Source organism: Carassius gibelio, chromosome A11, assembly GCF_023724105.1.
Source record: "Carassius gibelio isolate Cgi1373 ecotype wild population from Czech Republic chromosome A11, carGib1.2-hapl.c, whole genome shotgun sequence".
Classification (NCBI taxonomy): Eukaryota; Metazoa; Chordata; class Actinopteri; order Cypriniformes; family Cyprinidae; genus Carassius; species Carassius gibelio.
Genome location: NC_068381.1, coordinates 2,588,996 through 2,611,830, shown reverse-complemented (window position 1 = coordinate 2,611,830; position 22,835 = coordinate 2,588,996). Strand labels below are relative to the sequence as shown.

The 22,835-nt window shown below is 36.0% G+C and overlaps 2 protein-coding genes and 1 long non-coding RNA gene across 4 annotated transcripts in view; 2 read left to right on the top strand and 1 right to left on the bottom strand.

The window, feature by feature from the left end:
- The window catches only part of LOC128022003 (uncharacterized), an 80,182-nt gene extending 59,939 nt beyond the window's left edge, over positions 1-20,243 (bottom strand). The window contains exon 1 of the long non-coding RNA XR_008185838.1: positions 20,122-20,243. This is a non-coding gene — a long non-coding RNA (uncharacterized LOC128022003). The remainder of the gene's footprint in view (positions 1-20,121) is intronic.
- On the top strand, positions 4,258-11,015 carry LOC128021987 (sulfotransferase 6B1). Its single transcript, XM_052609185.1, has 7 exons — positions 4,258-4,523; positions 6,515-6,630; positions 6,713-6,802; positions 7,411-7,537; positions 7,627-7,721; positions 8,001-8,157; positions 10,559-11,015. The coding sequence occupies exons 1-7, from the start codon at positions 4,328-4,330 to the stop codon at positions 10,684-10,686; spliced, it is 909 nt and encodes a 302-aa protein (XP_052465145.1). The 5' UTR covers positions 4,258-4,327; the 3' UTR covers positions 10,687-11,015.
- On the top strand, positions 18,927-22,499 carry LOC128021991 (VIP peptides). 2 transcript variants are annotated; one of them, XM_052609190.1, is made up of 7 exons: positions 18,927-19,048; positions 20,141-20,253; positions 20,407-20,514; positions 20,593-20,697; positions 21,808-21,939; positions 22,132-22,173; positions 22,263-22,499. In XM_052609190.1, exons 2-6 carry the CDS (start codon positions 20,147-20,149, stop codon positions 22,133-22,135), a joined length of 456 nt encoding a protein of 151 aa, XP_052465150.1. In that variant the 5' UTR covers positions 18,927-19,048; positions 20,141-20,146; the 3' UTR covers positions 22,136-22,173; positions 22,263-22,499. The 2 variants fall into 2 exon arrangements, with proteins under 2 accessions (XP_052465150.1, XP_052465149.1); XM_052609189.1 differs by having other exon boundaries at positions 21,808-21,957.
- Positions 22,500-22,835: the final 336 nt, after the last annotated feature.

The window sequence follows — 22,835 nt, the reverse complement described above, 5'->3', positions numbered from 1 at the left end:
TAATAGTTTACACAATCAAATGATTGGGAGATTTTTTTTAATCATTGAAATGACTTGGAAAATTGTCCCAGTCCACCTGAATTCATCCTACTCTTCGAAATCATGATTGCATTACAGTATGTTGTTTTAAACCCCGAATATTTTACTTCAGATAACTTCATTATAATCCTTCATTAATAATTATTTAGTTATTTGTAATGGTAACTGTAAATAATATTATTAATAATAATAATAAAATGAAAGCAGTTTCAATGTAGCTAGCCACTTTTCAGAAGGGTAGCTTCAATGTAGCTTAACTACATGTACTTTAATTTACGAGTAGCTTGTAGCTGGTCAAACTAGTTTCAGAGCAGCTTACCCAACACTGACTAAACATAAATGTCTTTGACGACACAAAATATTCAATTACTGCTGTATTGAGAGCAAAGGCTCAAACAATCATATCTGCAGATCACTACACAAATGCTGACAAGCCCATCTGACTGAAACTGCTGAGTTCATGCTCGCACTGCCAAAAACTGATTTCATAATGTTTCACTAATGAAAGACTGATATTACAACTCAGGAGCAATATAATCGATATTTCTAAATATAGCAGTGATAATGAAAACTATACAAGGGTCACACTAATATAAACAATCTGCTGAACTTGTTCAAAATTAATTCATCTTCAAATTCATTCGAATTTGGTTATTTACAGGTTGACAAGAAACGAACAGGAAATTAAGCACTAAAGTTCAGAGAGATTGAGAGCATGGCAATGTCAGGGTTTTGGATCTGTTTTGCGTTCGTCTTTGATCCATGTACTTCATGTCCTGGTTTTCCCATGTGTTTCCGTATGCCCTTATTTGGTCCTTCCTGTTTCCTGTTCCCATTATGTTTTCTGATTAGTTCATCATTACATCATTAGTTCATCAATGTGTGTTTTATTAATTTCCTGGTTGTTAATGAATTTTTTTTAAATTCCTTTTCTTCTGCAGTGAATGGGTGCCGTCAGAATGAGAGTCCAAACAGCTGATAAAAACATCATAATAATCCACAGCACTCCAGTCCATCAGTTAACATCTGGAAAATACAAAAGCTGAAATAAATCCATCATTAAGATGTTTTTAAGTTAAAACCGTGATAGTGCATAAACCATAATAATGCTTCATCTAATGAAAAGGTCTTTCACATCAAAATTACCCACATAATTGTTAAGAGCTGTTTTGGACTGTGCAGATTTCTCTCCTGTTTCAGACCAGACCACTTTTTCACTCTTATTTTTATCTGGATGTAAGGTCCAGGCACTCGGCCCAAGGAAAGTATCCAGTGCTGGATGAAGGTTTCCTATATGTTCCGTCTTTCAGCGCAAAGAGTTATTCAATTTAGGTTAAACTCAAAACACGTTCATTCGGGTGCTCATGTTGCTAACAAGGATACAACGTAATCTACTAGAGTCAATAATTACAGAGTAAAACAGAATAAAATCAAAGTAACAATTTTTTATCAGTCAGGAAAATGTGTTCTGCCAATTACATATCCAATTGAAACACATCAAATAATAGCATTAACATCTCAAAGATTAATCTAAAAGCAAAACATGCATACCTGACCATAGAAAATACATAGTATAAAGTGAAGAGACACACCACACTATGGGCTTTCTGGATAAAGAATCACCCTGATCCTTTTGCTGCAATCCTTCAAATACCTCAGACCAAAACAAAACCCCCCTGGAGATGAAGACAGAAACTAACAATTGGAATTTGATTAGGTCAGGTTCCAGGCCCTGTCCACACGGAGACGCGTTTCTGTGAATACGCACAATTTTTTTATCGGATAGGCGTTTCGTCCACACGGATCCGGCGTTTTCGTAAGGGGAAACCGCTATTTTTTGAAACCGGGTCCCAGAGCGGATAAATTTGAAAACGCTGTCTTTGCGTTTTCGTCTGGACGGCTAATCCGTATATTTTCTGAAACGATGACGTCATCAGCCCACGTCTCCCCCCTAGTCAGACACCTCTACGTCACGTAACAGCAACAAAAACATGAACAAACACTGAACGATTGTCTTTTTATTAACTAACATTAACACTGATTAATAAATGTATTATTCCATGTTCGTTTGTGTACCACGCGCAAGGTTTATGAGCATAGTCCAAGTCTTCTTCTCTGTTTTTAGTGTATCTCTGTGGCAGAATTACAGCGCCACATACTGGTCTGGCATGTATACTACATCATTATGCGGTTTCGTGTGGACGCGGATATTTCTTGAGACGAGGGAAAAAAAGATCGGATTGGGGTACGCTCCGTCTCCGTGTGGACGGGGCCCCAGATGAGGGTAGTTTACACCTCAATAGGAACTGAAGGTAATTTACATGGAAGACCCTGGAAAAGGGCACTCCCATCACAGTAATCAAAATATCTCTTAACTCTTAGGATCTTTTAATCTACTTTTCTAAGGTTGAGACCATTGTACCAGTCACCCTGAGACAATTCAAATGACACCAAACATGACTGTAAATATCACTTGCATTAATGCAGAATATTATACTATTGGCAATTCTGAGTGAAACTGAGTGGAGGGAGTGTGATGGTGAGGTGTGAACTATTAGGTGTGGTGCATCTCCGATGGCACCGTTACTTATTATGGAGGGTATTCAAGTGAGTGTTCAAATGTTAATAATCAGCAAAGTCATTTGTTTTCTTAGGGAGAAGTCGTCCCTCAGTCCAGACGGTCCAGCTCCAGTCTTACAGGAAGTAATGGTTTGAAGTCAAAAACATCTTGATTGTTTTTTTTAGCTTTTGCAAAATTTGCTGGATGTCCAGTTATGTGTGCCCCGAGGGGATGCTGAAGCATCGAGCGGGAAGTATAGGTGGCATTTGCAAGAACCTTCTTGTGTAATGCTGTCTCAGGCAGTACTTCCCTCACCTTAGATGCTGTATTTGAGCTTGGCTTTCCCATTCAGTTAAGCACTTTTGGGAACTCCAAAACCACACTTTCCTAAATCCACACTGTGGTAAGTTTGCACACTAGCATTCTGCGTTCTTTTCTAAAATACTATATGGTGACGACTTCACGTGGTTGCTTTGTGCCCTTTCTTGAGCTGGTAAAAGCCCCGTTCATCTTGGGCGCCACTCCACCTATATATCCTCAGGATATCTATTTAAACAGTGTGTTGCTACTACGGATCTGTTGAGACAGTTCCTTCAGCAAGCTTATGCAAGAGCAAAGGGTAGCCACTGTGTGACAGGCAAGACTTAATATGATGCTTGGTCGTATCCCTTAAAGGAATCTATTCTTGATTCCAAGCCTTGAGCTCTATCCTGGATCCAGGAGTCTGGTCCTATCAGGTATGTTTTTTCGGTATTTAGCCTAGGCAACTCCCATGGAAATGGTAAAGCTCGTACTTAGTGCTCGCCATGGTTCTGGCCTGCCTGCACTCCCCTTAGCATGGTGCCATGGGTATACTGTTCCCTATAGGGACCCCTAGAGGACACAGTCTGAAGTTCCCTTGAAAGGGAACGTCTCAGGTTAATTATGTAACCATAGTTCTCTTAGTAGGGAACGAGATACTGCGTCCTCTAGGTTTCTTGCCATGCTTTGGGCACAAGATTCAGACGAATAAGTGGATTACGTGTTCTCCAAGTGCCTATTTACACTATAGTTGCACCGTTAGTGACTACATGGGCTGTCGCCGGCCAACACGTTGTTGGTGTTTTTCAATATATGCTTCAGACACGGGCCATGACGAGCCATTCCCCATAGCGACCCCTAGAGGACGCAGTCCCTACTCAGGGATCCATGGTAACATAAGCAACCTTAAACGTTTATACTCAGATATTGCTTGTAATTTTCATAAAGATTTACAAAGAAGTAACACAAGCAACATATTAAATAAAACATGAAATTTTGAAAAAGTATTCTCTTATACCTTTAACATTTGTTTTATTTACAACTTAACTACACTTAGGTAAAATTAACTACATATAAATAAAGAAGAAAAAAAAACAGTATATCTATACTGCTTCAGAGTGAGTGAGTTCAGCAGCTGAGCTACATGAACTGACTACAGATTACATTTTACCTTTCACCTCCGCCAAAACTGGCTTTTCATGCTGTGCGTGTCTCACACACAATGATCTGCCAGACTAACACCAAGCCCTTTTGTTGAGTAAGGGCCTCTCGGACGGCGGAAATGGAGATATCTCACGCGAGCCGTGCCTGTGGGCGGATCTACAGCATTTTCCTTCCTGGACTACAGCATAAATACTGTGTGTGTGTGTGTGTGTGTGTGTGTTTCTACGAATCTGAACCTCACCAGGACAAGAATCCACAGCAAACATGAGTCAACCCCCAGCCATGAGTTCAATGAAGGATAGGATGGAGAAAGCTGCGGAAATGAAAGACGAAGACAAGCTTTATAAGCGAGAGGGAATCCTCTACTCCACGATCCTCAGCCCTCCAGAGACCCTGGACAAGTTAAAAGAGCTGAAGACCAGAGAAGATGACCTTATCCTGGTGGCGTACCCTAAATGTGGTAAGTAAAACAAGACGGAGTTTGCTTTCGCAGTACTGTAGGACTTGCATGTGCGAAGGTTTTCTCTACAAACCCTAAAACTAGTGCAAAGCAGCTGGTGGAGTCAGGTTACATAACTCACAGTTTGCTCAAGGACATTTCTCTTGGTAAACTTCCGACTCATGCAGTTGTGTGCATTCATGATACTCAAACACCGGTGTAAATTGGTGCACCCAAGCGAATTTACATAAGAATAGTTTTTTATAAAATATTTACACAGAAAACAATCACACTCGACTGAAGGCGGTTTTACAAATAATTTGCACCAAAATTTTTGGAATTGAGTTAGACGCAACCATTTTATGAAGATTATACATTAAAATTGTATCTCAAAAATGATTTTTCAAATAATTTACAAATACATTTTTATTTAATATGAGTATGTAACGTGCATAAGAATGGATTTATACTTTAAATAAACCCTTGGTGCTCTAAACCTAAAGTCTAACATTTCACTTTTAACACAACTCTGAATCTTATTTTTTTTTAAGAACTAGATTCATGTAACTTGATTCTCCTCAATGCATGACACGTTTGTGATTTTTATGTAACGAGCGAGTTACGCTCAATATCAAAACCAGCTGTAACACAGGACCCTGAAGAGTGAAGAAATTCCTTGCGTTCATGAAACTCAAACATTGGTGTAAATTGGTGCACCCAAGCTAATTTACACAAGAATTGGTTTCTACAAACCATTTACACTGAAAAAAAAAAAATCACATTAGGCTGAGTTTGACAATTTACATAATGAGTTTTTACAGACAAGTTACGCCCCCCAAAATTTTTGGAATTTAATTAAATGCAATAACTTAAAACCTACATTGAAATGGTCTGACAGAATGAAATTATTGTAATGAATTTAATGTGAGGATTCACAGTGCATAAGAAAGGATTCATAACTTAATTCTGCTTGTGTTTCATGAATGAAACCTTGTTGCAAACACTTAATTAACAGCTCTAACCTAGTTATTAAAGATTTGCATATTGCCTTTAACAAAAATCTGGATCTTTCAGTTCCTTAAACAAACAGCCTCATGTAACCTGTTACTGAGCAATGCATAACACATTTGTCATTCTTATGTAACGATACGAAATGACAAGACACCTCAACCGCTGTAGTATTTCATGCATCTCTAATACTAGTGTAAAGCTATGCAACTGACTGAATTTACATAAGAATCATTTTTTTAAAACCATTTACATTGAAAATGGCCACACTGGACTGAATGTGACAATTTACTTAATGCAGCTTTACAGACAATTTGCACCAAACATTTTGGAATTTAAATTGTTCATGAAACAATTTACATTAAAGTCGTAGCACAATTATTTTGCAAAGGTGTTGCAATGAATTAAACATTACAAGAAGTACTTAAGAATGGTTTTACTTTCATTCTGTTTGTGTTACATGCATGAAACTGTGGTGCAAAGATTCACATCTTGCCTTTAACAGAAGTCCAGATCTATCATTCTTCAAACAAACAACCTCACGTAACCTGTTTCTCTTCAGTGCATGACACACTTTACAATTCTTGCGTAATAACAAGTGAGTTATGCTCATTGTCAACACCAGCTGTATCACTGGAAGAGTGAAGCAATTCTGTGCATTCATGAAATGGTGCACCAAACTGAATTTACACAAAAATAGTTTTTTTGCAAACTATTTGCACAGAAAAGGACCACATTGGACTGAATTTGACAATTTACACAATGCAGTTTCACAGACAATTTGTACTAAAGTTGTGGCACTGAATTATGCAACAATTTAAGAAATGCTTTATGAGCAATGACGATTTCACAAATAATTTGGGCAATTTTCAGGGCATAAGATTGCTTCCATACATTTCTTCTGTTTGTGCTTCATGAATTAAATCTCATCTGTGATGCAAAGATTTTAAAAGATTAACAACAAGATCTAAAGTTTTGAGTGTCTTGTAATTGATCTCTAACAGGGTTTAACTGGATGGTGTCAGTCTTGCGTAAAATCTTGAATGCTTCCAGTGGGAAAGATGAGAAACCACCCGAAAGGCCTCCTCTGGTTGAGTTTTTACCTCCAGATGTTCAAGAGGTCAGTGACAGCACGAGCAAGCTGTGAATGAATCTGGGAACGTTTACCCTGAACGCTCAAACACTTCACATTTGTCTCACAGAAACTGGCTGAAATGCCCCCAAGGAGGCTTCTGGGAACTCATCTGCACCCTGACAAAATGCCTCCCTCTTTCCTCACTAAGAAATCAAAGGTAACGACGAGTGCACTTTGAATCACATTGGAGAGGTCACATGACACTAGATACCAACCGTAAAAGAGCTGCACCTGACAAACACAGCAATGACATTCACTGTTTTAGGGAACATAAGTTTGGTTTGCAAAGAAATGCATACTTTTATTCATCAAAGATGCATTAAATTGATCAAAAGTGACAGTAGAGATTACTCAGTAATGGAAATAAATTACACTTTAACAGATATTCACATAGAAAACAGTTATTTTAAATTAAAATAAAAACAGCAATATTGTGACTTTTTATTGCATTTACATTTTTTTTATCAAATATATGCACACTTGTGAATTCTAGTAAATATAACCTTGGAAAAGTGGAGAAATCGACCATAATTTGACCAGTTGGTAATGTTGAATGCAAGCAAATTAATGTAGGTTTTCACTACGTGAGGATTTGACTGAATATTAATAGCCAGAACGGGTCAAGACTTATAAAAAAAAAACAAAAAAAAAATGAATCCGATTCTGTGCTTATTGGTTTAATTGTAACAAATGAATTCAGAATGGAACAGAACACACTCTCATCTTTTTTTTTTTTCTCTTGTCTCATACGACGTCTTTTTTCAGATTCTGGTGGTGTTCAGAAACCCTAAAGACACGCTCGTCTCATACTACCATTTCATGAACAAAAACCCGCTTCTGCCCAACGCTGAGTCGTGGGACAAGTTCTTCTCTGACTTCATGACTGGTGAAGGTGAGAAAAACACTGAACAATGAAAGCTAAATGCTGTTTAAGTGAATATTATGGGGGACTGAAGATATACGGTTATGTTGTCTCTTCAGTGTCCTGGGGCTCTTATTTTGATCACGCTCTCGCCTGGGAAAAACGTCTAGACGACCCGAACGTGATGATCGTGACGTATGAGGAGCTGAAACAGGTAGAGCAACCTTCGCTTGCAACGTCACAGTTTCATATTCATTGACCGTTTGTCTCAAAAGTCAATGTGACACTGTTTCAAACCAATTTTACTTCCATAATGAGATGCATTTCTGAGGGAAACAAATATTTATGAAAGATTCTGAAGACTTTAGAACGTGTGCAATGATAAAGCTGTGAATTAAGAAGCAAATCTGCCGTCGTGTTGATTTTTAACCTGCTGCGGTGCTAAGACTTGGTCAAGTTTAAAATGTTTGAGCTTTTTCTGTTGTTCATGCAGAACCTGCCGGAAGGTGTGAAGAAAATCTCGGAGTTCTTCAGCCTTCCTCTGACCGATGAGCAGGTCAGCAGCATCGCTGGACAAACTACATTCAGTGCCATGCTGGAAAACTCCAAGAAATCTCATGGCAATTTTGGCAACATCTTCTTCAGAAAAGGTAAAAAAAATAAAAATAAAAAAAATTGGTGATTGGTGATGGATTTCAGATCAAATTAATTGAAAAATGTATCCCACAAATTCCTCAGATACAGCATTTTTACACACAATAACAATACAAAAAAAATAACTATATATTTTATTTGAAAAAAGAGCCTTTTTTTTTCAATAATCTAAATATTTTTCCTAATTTTAATAAAATGTAATATATATATATTGTTTTTCCAAATTTTTTAAAATGCTTTTTACTAAATCTAATTTACAAAAAGAGCATTTAAATAATATTGTATGTACTTAAATCTGCAAAAAAAAAATATATATATATAATAATAATAAAATCTGAAACAATTATCCAAAAAGTGCAACAAAAAAAAGCATTCATTTTAAGATGCACAGATCTATTCTGACATAAAATACATATTTTTTATCCCACTTGTTGCTGTCAATCATCACATTTTTTTATTCATTTCTCCCCTCCCAAAAAAATTCTGGTCCCCACTGACTTCCATTGCCAGGGGCGTAGCAGCCATTTTAAAAGTGGGGGGGACAGCTGTATGGTGATTTGACCCAAAGCTTATGTTAATAATAAATTCTAAATAGAATACCAATTGGCATTTTACTTTTTCAAATTTGGGAACATGACATGATAGCTTACAGGAACCTATTTTTGTTAAATCATACTCGAAATTTAAAAATACTGCAGGACTTTGAGACCAATGGGAGACCATCTATAATTTTTTTTTTTTTTTTTTTATGAAATAAAGATATTTTATGATATTTACAATATTTCAGTTGCACTACATTTGAACAATAACTTTTTTTTAACAGTTGGACAAAAACAGGTGTTAAATGAGTATACAGATTACATCTACAGTAATTTTATACAACATACATTTTATGAAAAATATGAGACAGATAATCTGTGAAAAAATCAAGCTCCTCTGGCTCCTCCCAGTGGTCCTATTGCCATTTGCAGAAATACATCACTCCCGGTAAAAAACCAAAACAACCAATCAGAGCTGCGGTCCGTAACTTTGTTTGTTTGTTAGAAAAATGTATATAATAAGCGAGTACAACATGAATCTATTTTCCAAACCGTGTTTTTGGCTTGTCCTGAATCACTAGGGTGCACCTATAATAAGTGTTTATATTCGGACTATTTTAGATTGCTTCGGGGATACCGCGGCGGAGTAACCCAGATACAAATCTCACCTGTACACATTCTGGAGAGGTTGAGCAACTGCCCCCTCTCTCTGCCAGTGACGTCACAGCCTGCCTTTCCTGCAGACTAGTTAGGACATAAAGTAACAGTTATGAATCAAAAGAATAAAATTTGATAAAGTATTTTAAGATATTCGTTGCAAAACAAATATGATTTATTGTGAAATGATCATTTTACTCCGCGAGCAGCACGTAGACAAACAAAAGACAGCAGAAACCAATAATATTGTTAACGTCTTATTTAGCAGACGCTTTTATCCAAAGTGACAATTAGGAGAGCATTTAACACACTGAATCCGGCGCGACGTGACGAGGTCCATACGGGTTCAATAGGTTAAATCATAACATGAAAACTTTATCGCGCGATTCGTGTCATCGCGACATACTGTAACATACTTACAGTGTGTGTTTGAAAAAAGGATGTAATCGTCCTTTACTTTTTTCTGGGGTGCATTTTATCCCAGACGGCCTAATAGCAAAGTGAACGAACGAACGAAAATTCAGAAGAGCAACAAGAGATTTGAAGCTCATAGCAGACGCGCCCAGGAGATGATTCGCTCTGTGATTGGCTGAATGTTACTTCACTCAAATCTAAGTAACAAATCAGAGAACACTACAGGAAATATTCACGCTGGATCCTTAAAAAAAAAAAAAAAAAAAAAAAAAATTAGCAGGGGTCAGAATCACCTGTTTCTAAAAGTGCGGGGGACGTGTCCCCCCCGTCCCCCCCGGTTGCTACGCCCCTGTCCATTGCATTTTTTTTTTTCATTCTAAAAAAAAGTCAATGGGAACCAGCAACTGTTTGGTTACTCACATTCTTCAAAATATCTTTATGTTCAGCAGAAAAAAAATTTAATGTAAAAAAAAAAAAAGGTTTAAAAAGAACTTGAGGGTGATTAAATAGACAATTTTCGTTTTGGAGGGGGGGGGGGGTGGATAACTATCCCTTTAAATTCTGCTGTCAATCCAGAAACTTTGCAGTGTGTAGCTAGTAGCATGAAAAAAGACATTGTGATTGGGTTATAAACAGAAAACTAGCAAAGCAAGCTTCCTTTAAAATCAACGAAGCTGTCAATCAACTACAGTTCAATGAGCTCAAAACCTGTTATGATCAATGAAGTCTATAAAGCATCTAATTTACACCAAATTCAAGTTTTTCCTGTCACATGTTTTGTCTGCAGGTGAGGTGGGCGACTGGAAGAATCATTTTACCGATGCTCAGAGCAAACAGATGGATGAGGTTTTCCAAGCCAAACTAGCTGGAACAAAGCTCGGAGCCAGACTGAAGTTTGACCTTTACTGCCAATAAATGAGACGGCTCGACGAGAGCCAACCGTAACTTCATCGGCATTTACTGTCACTCACACGGGCAGCTGTTTAATCACTCTCATCGTTTGTGTTTTGATGCATTTACATTGTTTACAAGAAGCACAAAAACCTCACTGTCATTAAACCTCATGCTGTGTATACGCTAACATTTATTAATAAAAAAAAAAAGATTTCAACACTATTTAATTCTCTGTCAGAAATATTTATTGCATATGTTCACCACTAGTCGGCGCAATTGTTCAATCACCATAAACCTGAAAGGAGTGAAATTATTTCCTTATGCCATGCAATAAAACAATAAATCCACCCTGGGTCCATGAGAACCTGACAAGCCAAAAGGTCTTTGTTTTTACAGCTGATCTGAAAATGTCTTTGCTTCTGTTCGGAGTATATAAGGGAAGTGACAAAACAATACTTTGGGAATCTGTAATAAATGCAACCAACCGTATAATGGTGCATATCTAGGACATTCAAATAAAAATTGTTATTAATTTTAAAAAGGAAGTAAAAAAAAAAACTTTAATATTTTTTACTGTTGATGTCACATGCTTAGTGTCCAAGCAGCAGAAAAAATTAATTAAAAAATTAAATTAATCCATAATTTGTTTGGTAAAAGCTCATGAAACTAGAAGGATATAAATTTAGACGGGATGTGTGATCTCAAAAACATCCTGAAAAACCAACGAAACTACACAAGAATCAAGAAAATACAATTCCAACTTATTATTATGTTATTTTAGGATTATTTAAGTGTCATTGAGATAATATTAGTTTAATAAAATTTTAATCCATATTGTTTTTAGTAATTTTGTCATGTTTTTGTTGTTTTTAGTAGTTTTTCTTATTTTTTAAAATATATATATATATTTATATATATATATTTTTTTTTTTCAGTTTCAGTTATTTTAGTACATTAAGGTAAAGTGAATTAAAATGAGAAATGAAACTTGTTGAAATAAAAAAAAAGTTTGAGTTTTTTTATATTATTATATTTATTTTATATAATCATCATTATTATTAATTTGACTATTATTTCATATTAATGATAGTATTATTATTATTTATTATTTAATATTTATTTCAGTTAATTCATTTATTTATTTGCAGCGAGGATAAATATGGTTTCCTTTGTAGTTTTAAACCAATTTTTGTCAACAAGGACATTGAGAATCACAGCTGATAACAATTTAGGTTCATTTGATTGCTCTGGAAATGGAAGATCACGTCAGGTGCATTGCATTGTGGGTATACAGTTCATTTGTGCAGTCAGAGTTTGTAATAAGTATTTTATAATCCATCCCTTAGGCCATTTTGCACGCTGTGCATAGTTTATATTGTGCATACTGTAAAACAGTATGACTAGTATGTTGTTCTTAACATAGGCATGCTGTTAGACTCGTCAGGAGAGTCCCATCATCCCTAATGAGCTCTAATTACAGCCGTGATGATGTGAACAGCAGATGACCCCTACATAAACAGCACATCCTGGAAATGTTACCGAGATTGTCTTGTCAAAACAAGATGATCAGTGAGGAAATGCAGAAAAGTGCTCATATCCGACCGGCATCAATCAAACCCTAATTCAATCTGGTTCAGACCAATGCCACCAAAAAAAAGGAATATGCAGGTCACACCATGTGAATCTAAACAGCCCTGTGGTCCATTTAAGCAGCATATGAAGCTGTAGATTGCTACAAAATCAAACAGATTTCATAAAATGTTCCCAGCTACTTTCAATATGAAAGATAAAATATTAAATGCATTGGATGTAATACACTATTCTGTAGAAGGGGTCAAAATGAGATTTGGAGCACACAAAGAAAAATAGCTATGCTGCAGGAAAAAATGTCTGGAGCAGAATGTCTCATCTAGATGTCATATATCAAACTGGTGCCATTTATTCTGCTCCTCTCAGGAGTCGAGAAACCATTTCAGCAAATGAGACAAAGCATGAGCTCAAATGCCACACAAACTGCCCTTTTCACTCTGGTCAGACCCAATCAGAACTGAGTCATTTGTCATGAGGTTCAGTGTAATCTATATTGTAAAAATATTTAAGTTTTTTTTTATTTTAAGACTAATGAACAGTGTATTCATACATATAAATTATAAACCTATTTTATTATCATTATGGTTTCATTTTGCATTGTGATAGCATTTTATCATAATTTATAAGGATTTCTTTGAGGTCAAAATAATCAATTCATATGCTAATTATTATTTATTTTTAAATAATTGTTAAACAAAGTTTTTATTTTCATTGTACAGTTATCAAAACGTATTTTGGATTTTTATGTAAGATTACCATATAATGCTTTCATAATATTGCATTATAAATTAAATAAATCTCACCCTATTAACCACATGGAAGATAATAAAGTATTTGAAATGAAAAAAAATATTTTGGATTATTTTATAAGACAGTTAACAAAATATATTTTTGATTAAAAAAATATAATGTATGTGGTTTCATAATATTGCATCATGAATTAAAATGAATTGCTTTGAATTGCTGAATCACTTTGAAAATAAAATACATTGGAAATATAAATTATAAAATATTTTAAACAGAAATTATTTTGGATGAAACCCATTTTCTTATTATTATGGGTTTGTTTTGCATTGTGAAATTATTTCCAATGCTTAATATGGATCTTGTTGAAGCTATAAGCATCTAATATTTCAGATAAGCGTATTCATTTCTATGTCCTTTAAAGTACCAGAACATACCTGAGGACCGTGCTGAACACAGATAAAAAGACAGCTAAGGAAAAAAAACCTTCTCTCATCAAAGAGCATCATTAGAAACTTGTTAATTAGTGGCTAATTTCCATCTCTGGTTTTACTGTGACTGTCATGCAGAGATCTGGTTTGACGGTCTTTCAGATGTAGCCGCAGGAAATGAGGTCCTGAGGGGGTCGTTACAAACTCACAGAGCACCATCACTGCCCCAGAAGCGAGCAGTTACTGCTCACATGCTCATCAAACAGAGATGATTGACAGCTGACCAGAATATCACAAAGACTTGGAAACCACATAGGACACGCTACAGCAACAGAGCAGCAACAAAACACACTTGGAACACTATTGGAACACACTAAAAACACTTGAAACACTGTTGCAACACACAACAAACACTTGGAACACTATTGCAACACACTAAAAACACTGTGAACACTATTGCAACACACTACAAACACTTGAAACACTGTTGCAACACACTACAAACAGTGTGAACACTATTGCAACACACTACAAACAATTGAAACTTTATTGCAACACACCACAAACACTTGGAACACTATTGCAACACACTACAATCACTTGAAACACTGTTGCGACACACTACAAACACTATTGCAACACACAACAAACACTTGGAACACTGTTGCGACACACTACAAACACTATTGCAACACACAACAAACACTTGGAACACTATTGCAACACACTACAATCACTTGAAACACTGTTGCGACACACTACAAACACTATTGCAACACACAACAAACACTTGGAACACTGTTGCGACACACTACAAAGACTTTTGCAACACACCACAAACACTTGAAACACTATTGCAACACACTACAAACACTATTGCAACACACTACAAACACTATTGCAACACACTACAAACAGTGTGAACATTATTGCAACACACTACAAACACTTGAAACACTATTGCAACACACTACAAACACTACTGCAACACACCACAAACACTTGGAACACTATTGCAACACACTACAAACACTATTGCAACACACTACAAACACTATTGCAACACACTACAAACACCTGGAACACTATTGCAACACACTACAAACACTATTGCAACACACTACAAACACTTGAAACACTATTGCAACACACTACAAACACTATTGCAACACACTACAAACACTTGAAACACTATTGCAACACACTACAAACACTATTGCAACACACTACAAACACTTGGAACACTATTGAAACACACAACAAACACTACTGCAACACACCACAAACACTTGAAACACTATTGCAACACACTACAAACACTATTGCAACACACCACAAACACTTGGAACACTATTGCAACACACTACAAACACTATTGCAACACACTACAAACACTACAAACACTATTGCAACACACTACAAACACTATTGCAACACACCACAAACACTTGAAACACTATTGCAACACACTACAAACACTATTGCAACACACCACAAACACTTGGAACACTATTGCAACACACTACAAACACTATTGCAACACACTACAAACACTTGTAACACTATTGCAACACACTACAAACACTATTGCAACACACCACAAACACTTGGAACACTATTGCAACACACTACAAACACTATTGCAACACACTACAAACACTTGGAACACTATTGCAACACACTACAAACACTATTGCAACACACTACAAACACTATTGCAACACACTACAAACACTTGGAACACTATTGCAACACACTACAAACACTATTGCAACACACTACAAACACTATTGCAACACACCACAAACACTTGAAACACTATTGCAACACACTACAAACACTATTGCAACACACTACAAACACTACAAACACTATTGCAACACACTACAAACACTATTGCAACACACCACAAACACTTGAAACACTATTGCAACACACTACAAACACTATTGCAACACACCACAAACACTTGGAACACTATTGCAACACACTACAAACACTATTGCAACACACTACAAACACTTGGAACACTATTGCAACACACTACAAACACTATTGCAACACACTACAAACACTATTGCAACACACTACAAACACTTGGAACACTATTGCAACACACTACAAACACTATTGCAACACACTACAAACACTATTGCAACACACCACAAACACTTGAAACACTATTGCAACACACTACAAACACTATTGCAACACACCACAAACACTTGAAACACTATTGCAACAGTACAAACACTACAAACACCATTGCAACACACTACAAACACTTGAAACACTATTGCAACACACTACAAACACTATTGCAACACACTACAAACACTATTGCAACACACCACAAACAATTGAAACACTATTGCAACACACTACAAACACTATTGCAACACACTACAAACACTTGAAACACTGTTGCAACACACTACAAACACTTGAAACACTGTTGCAACACACTACAAACACTATTGCAACACACTCCAAACACTATTGCAACACACCACAAACACTTGAAACACTATTGCAACACACTACAAACACTATTGCAACACACTACAAACACTATTGCAACACACTACAAACACTACAAACACTATTGCAACACACTACAAACCCTATTGCAACACACCACAAACACTTGACACACTATTGCAACACACTACAAACACTATTGCAACACACCACAAACACTTGGAACACTATTGCAACACACTACAAACACTATTGCAACACACTACAAACACTATTGCAACGCACTACAAACACTTGGAACACTATTGCAACACACTACAAACACTTGCAACACACTACAAACACTATTGCAACACACTACAAACACTTGGAACACTATTGCAACACACTACAAACACTATTGCAACACACTACAAACACCATTGCAACACACCACAAACACTTGAAACACTATTGCAACACACTACAAACACTATTGCAACACACTACAAACACTATTGCAACACACTACAAACACTATTGCAACACACCACAAACACTTGAAACACTATTGCAACACACTACAAACACTATTGCAACACACTACAAACACTATTGCAACACACTACAAACACTATTGCAACACACTACAAACACTTGAAACACTGTTGCAACACACTACAAACACTATTGCAACACACTACAAACACTATTGCAACACACTACAAACACTTGAAACACTGTTGCAACACACTACAAACACTATTGCAACACACTACAAACACTATTGCAACACACTACAAACACTATTGCAACACACTACAAACACTATTGCAACACACCACAAACACTTGGGACACTATTGCAACACACTACAAACACTACTGCAACACACCACAAACACTTGGGACACTATTGCAACACACTACAAACACTATTGCAACACACCACAAACACTTGGAACACTATTGAAACACACAACAAACACTACTGCAACACACCACAAACACTTGGAACACTATTGCAACACACTACAAACACTATTGCAACACACCACAAACACTTGGAACACTACTGCAACACACTACAAACACAACTGCAACACACCACAAACACTTGGAACACTATTGCAACACACCACAAAAACTTGGGACACTATTGCAACACACAACAAACACTACTGCAACACACCACAAACACTTGGAACACTATTGCAACACACAACAAACACTACTGCAACACACCACAAACACTTGGAACACTATTGCAACACACAACAAACACTACTGTAACACACCACAAACACTTGGAACACTATTGCAACACACTACAAACACTATTGCAACACACCACAAACACTTGGGACACTATTGCAACACACTACAAACACAACGGCAACACACCACAAACACTTGGAACACTATTGCAACATACCACAAACACTTGGAATTAGGGGTGGACAATAAAAATATCTCCATGGTCTGCTTTTGAAGAAATCTGGTAGTATGGTGCTCCAGCACACATTCAATCAGCTGCAGTCCTGGAGCCTCCGTCTGCTTTCACAGCAGTGTTAACTCAGCGCTAGACTTACTCTCTCATTATTTGCATATGCTTTTAAATGTTTCATTTGCACACTGACCTGTGCTTTATCTGAGCGCTGCATACACTTGAAGTGCGCGGACTAAAGCTTGTCAAACACGCCTGGTTATTGAACTAAGTTATCTTTTGCACTAATACTGTCAAAACACAAGGTTTACATGTAGACTCAGTGGGTTATGTCTAAAATGAAAGTACACAGTTGAGAGAAAAACATATATATACGTGCCTGTATATATGATGCGTGCAGGTCTTAAAGGGACAGCAGGCCTATTATGCAGCCTACGATTTCTGTCGTTATTTAGTCACCTTCACGTTGTCCCAAAACTGGATTAATTTATTTTTTTGTGCTGAACACAAAAGAAGATATTTTGAAGAATGTGGGTAACCAAACAGTTGCTGGTCCACGTTGAGTTTGATGGTAGAAAAAAAAATACTCTAGAAGTCACTGTGGACCAGCAACTGTTCCTCAAAACTGCATTTATGATCAGAAGAAGAAAGAAACTCATTCAGGTTTAAAACCACTTTTGAGCGAGTAAATGGTGGTATAAAAATAAAACGACAGAACTGACAGACAGCTGACAGAATTTATATATACATATATATATATTATATTAATTAATATGAATGAATAATGTTTTCATAATTGTTTATAATGTCTTCAAAAGTTAAGTTGACCCCAAAAGTCACATGAAAAGTACATTATTACAATAAAAGATTATTAGATAATTAAAATGATTCTCAAATAAAATGTTTAATTATTCTGGATGATAATTAATAAATTATTTAAATTATTGTAAATGAAACCAATCACTATTGGTTCTTTTTGCCTTATTCCATTACAAATTCTATTCAAAATTTGCATTATGGAAAAGCACAAAAAACAACGAATTCATGAATGTAATCACTTACACAATCCTTTATATGCAGGTTCTAAATTCACGTTGTTGGGTTCCAGACGGTTCTACAGTATGTTGACCTGAAATGACCTCTTGTACTGTACGCTGACCTGAATACAGTGTGTGTGGAGAAATATTGTGCAGTAATATTAGATCAGCAGACCTGCACAACTCTGTAATACGATTGAGCGATGCTTCTATAATGACTCTGATTCGGCTCACATCACGTCATACCTTTCCCAATCTAATGAAGACGACCCACTACCACCACAAACCGTCTTAACCTCAGATTTCAGACTTCCAAAAGGTACTTCGATTAAACATTGCATATATTAGAAAGCACAATCAATCTGCAAAAAAAGCAAAACGGAGTGAACGTCATTTAAGGATTATGCAGCAAATGAGTCAGTGTCATTTTCAGTCTTTCCGAGAAGCCCAATTTGAGTTTGACCACCAGATCATCATTGGGTGTATCCTATGGGACCATGTGACGCAGGACAGATGCTGAGGATCTTCAGTAATGTGAATAATCAGGTGTATAAAAGCAGCGGTCAGGAGAGAAACAGAGACAGAGAGACGGGAACTGAGCCGGGGAAACTATTCTTCATCCGAACAGGTGTCAGAGATCATATACAACCACACCGCTGAAAATACATCCTGACTGTGAGTACTTTGATTCTTCAATGGTCTTAGTTTTAAATAATATGTGTCTCTGGAGCACAAAAGCAGTCTTAAGTCGCTGGGGTATATTGGTAGCAATAGCCAAAAATACATTTGCATGGGTCAAAATGATCCATTTTTCTTTTATGCCAAAAATCAATATGTAAAGATCAAATTTCCTACCGTAAACATATCAGAACATAATTTTTGATTAGTAATATGCATCGCAAAGAACTTCATTGAAGGAGATTTTCTCAATATTTAGATTTTTTTTTTTTTTTGCTCCCTCAGATTCCAGATTTAAAAATAGTTGTAACTCGGACAAATATTGTCCTCCTAACAAACCATACATCAATGGAGAGAATGCAATGCATATATATAGTTGAATTTATTTACAAATTTCACATTTATTAAAATGAAATGTTTTATGAACTTTTGTTAATTGGGTAACTACATGAGATTTAATTTTTTATAAATGCATATGATTATCTTTATATAATATATACTGTAAGAAGAATGCAAACTGTTAAAAACATTTATGGTTAGTTATGTACTTTATTTATTTATTATTTTAAACTAACCATCTCAAATGTAAATGCATTTATTCAAATAAATTAAAATGTTTTTAAGCTTATGTAAATTGGGAAACTACGTTACATATGTGGACTTTTATCATTATATAATATATATTGTTAGAAAAAGTACCATTTTGGGTACTTTATTTACAAATTTCACATTTCAAATTCGTGCATTTATTAATATAGCATGTTTTATGAGCTTATATTAATTGGGAAACTTGAGCTTTAATAAATGCATTTGTTAATATATACTGTTAGAAAACTTAGAAAAATATTTGTTAGTCATTAAAATGAACCGGGAAAAATGCTTAAAATGGAAATTATTTGCAACACCTAAGTTGCATTTACATTTTTTTGTTTAAATCTAAAATTTCATATTGAAAATAAGACAAATGCTGATCATACTGCCATTATTTATCAAGTGCAACATATGCAAAAAGGTTAATTAATATAAAAAAAAAAACGAAATCAGTCTGAATATTCAGTCTAATTTCTGACCTGATTTAAACATCTGCAGAAAGCCATGATTTCACTGAGCAGCTGTCAGACGCTTCTCCTGATGACCGTCTGCGGCGTTTTCTTCTGCAGGACTCTCGCATTGCCTGCCATCTCCGCATATTCTGACATCAGGTGACACATAGAACAGAATTAATCTACAGTCTACAATCAACTTAAAAATGTTACGTTTTAACAACTTAACAAGTTTTATATGACTGTGACAGAACATTGTATTTTCTTTGCATCAAGTACATAGTTTGCATTTTGCATTTGAATTCTTTCCAGACCAAGCGCTCTTGATGAAGACGGAGAGGACGATTGGACGAGAGACCCGTCACTACAGGATCTGGAGGCGTATAAACTCCTGTATGAACTCGTAAACACCGATGAGAGGTACGTAGAAACACACCGTGACATCAGCTACGGCTAATTAAATAAAACATGGGTTTTTTTTGTCTGTATTTGCTTTAGACCATCCAGACACGCTGATGGGCTGTTCACGAGCGGATACAGCAAACTGCTCGGACAACTGTCTGCTAAAGAGTTTCTGGAGTCTTTACTTACAAAGAGAGTCAGGTACAGACGGCCGTAGATGAGAAAATGCACATCCAAATCAGCTGATATGATTGTAATTCATGAACGCGTTGGAATACATAAGATTAGTCTCTATTGTCACTCACATTTTTGAACATAGACTTTATAGTGCACGATTCAAACTTACATTTTTATAATTCATGAAAGAAAACATTTTGTAATATGATGTCGATGCACCATTTACATGGTAATGCAATTTCTGATTTTAAAATGGGTTTTAAAGGATGAATTTTGAGATTTTAAGTTTTCAGTTGATATATAATTTCTGATGATTTCTAAAATGTGATTTTTTTTTTTTTTAAACAAAGGTCAGAACTTCTGTTATAATGTATATTTTTGAGGGTGCACTCTTGTCATATATTAATATATTACGTTTCCGACATGATTTATAACAAATTGGTAAAATATATAATCAGGAGTCTTAGACCTTTCCAACGATATATAGTTTGTCAAGATTAGATTAGATTTGATTGTAATATAGTGAAGTAAATGCAGGTGTCCCGTATACGGGACAGGGTGACAGTTAAAGGGTTAAAAGAAAACTGTCGGCAGCTTGTTGGTGAAGTGAAAGATTTAAAACACAATATAGTGTAAAAAGTTAATTTATTTAGAGATATTATAAAATAATTAGAATCTAATTCTTATAAAATCACATCAATGTGTCTAAATTAATTATGTTCCAAATTTGAAGTTGATCTCACGAAACTTGAGGTTCCTATGACATTTTGTTCAGGTGCTTTGCTCCCAAACGTCTTATTACTTTTATAATGAAATATGGAATATTTCACCGAATATGGAACCTCGAGACTCAGAGCTTTCCAACGATATGTGACTTGTCAAGATTAGAAACGATCTTAATTATAAAGTATTGTAGTAAATGTTATCGGAAATGGCCACTAGGGGGAGGAGCCAGCTAAACAGAAAACAATGTCTGTTTTCCTAATGGTTTATAAAATATGACTGTAATTCTGGTTTAATAAGTCTGGATGGCAAACTGAATGTGCTAAGTATCATGCGGTAATACGGTGACGCTGATTTAATTACGCTTTTAATAACGAGGCTTCAGGAGCTCATTTCCTGTCTGTGCTGTAGTGATGAGCTGGATGTGGAGCAGATGCCTGTGAAACGTCACTCAGACGCCGTCTTCACAGACAACTACAGCCGCTACCGCAAACAGATGGCAGCCAAGAAATACCTCAACTCAGTTCTGGCAGGAAAACGGAGGTACGGCTCGAATAAAAGGCGAGCATCACTATTACTAGTGCAATTAAAAGACACGCTTATCACAGACGTGCACTGAAGGAGTCACCGAGAAGAATACATTTTACAATATATATTTTCCTCTCTTTTATAGTCTGAATGCATTTGATTTTTTCTCTATAGCTAGTTTGTGATGGATTTTGTTGTGTGGTTTAGGTGATGCACTCCTGCTCAAACGCCGCCTGTGCTCTTCGACATGTAAGTGCACGCATGTCTGCTGATAAATGTAGTTTCTGAATTAAGAATTAAAGATTGGGAGTCATTTAGAAATGTCTGATGTTCTGCAGGTGACACGGACGGCGCTGCTTCAAGATTTCGCCATCATTATATATACAGTATATATTCAAGCTTACACTGAAACTGAATAAACAGCACTAAACACGAATTGAATGAGCGCGTCAGTGGATGTGATGTGAACGACACGTCTGTCTGGTGTTGGCTGTGTCTGTAGAAATCTGTTTTGACTGCCGTCATTCGTGATAACTGAAATCAAACCAATAAAAACGATCAAGTTTGTAAAAACAGTTTTGTCTGCTGTTGTCATTTCCGCTGGTTAACTTCACTCTGTGATCAGCTTCAGTAGAAAAATCTCTGGTGGATGTGATTCTTTATATTCGTTTGCATGGAAGCTTGATTTATTCTGCGATAAAATAAAATAATGTGTCACAATGTTTCTTTTTTGTTCTTTTTTTTTTATCATCCCTCATAAAAACAATTGCTTGATATTAAACTGGTTGTGGTGTGGTGTGGTGTGTGGGGGGGTGCAAGTAAAATTGACAGTAAAAATAATATTATCAACATTATCATTGCTTGAAATAAGGTAAATGTTACAATAAAGCATAAAAAAAATATTTAAGCTG

Bases quoted from the DNA above. Each gene is read 5' to 3' on its own strand.
- LOC128021987 (XM_052609185.1), top strand. From the start codon at position 4,328: ATGAGTCAACCCCCAGCCATGAGTTCAATGAAGGATAGGATGGAGAAA. The intron at 4,524-6,514 runs GTAAGTAAAACA...GATCTCTAACAG, and splicing joins GGTGGCGTACCCTAAATGTG to GGTTTAACTGGATGGTGTCA. The intron at 6,631-6,712 runs GTCAGTGACAGC...TTTGTCTCACAG, and splicing joins TACCTCCAGATGTTCAAGAG to AAACTGGCTGAAATGCCCCC.
- LOC128021991 (XM_052609189.1), top strand. From the start codon at position 20,147: ATGATTTCACTGAGCAGCTGTCAGACGCTTCTCCTGATGACCGTCTGC. The intron at 20,515-20,592 runs GTACGTAGAAAC...TATTTGCTTTAG, and splicing joins CTCGTAAACACCGATGAGAG to ACCATCCAGACACGCTGATG. The intron at 20,698-21,807 runs GTACAGACGGCC...TCTGTGCTGTAG, and splicing joins TTACTTACAAAGAGAGTCAG to TGATGAGCTGGATGTGGAGC.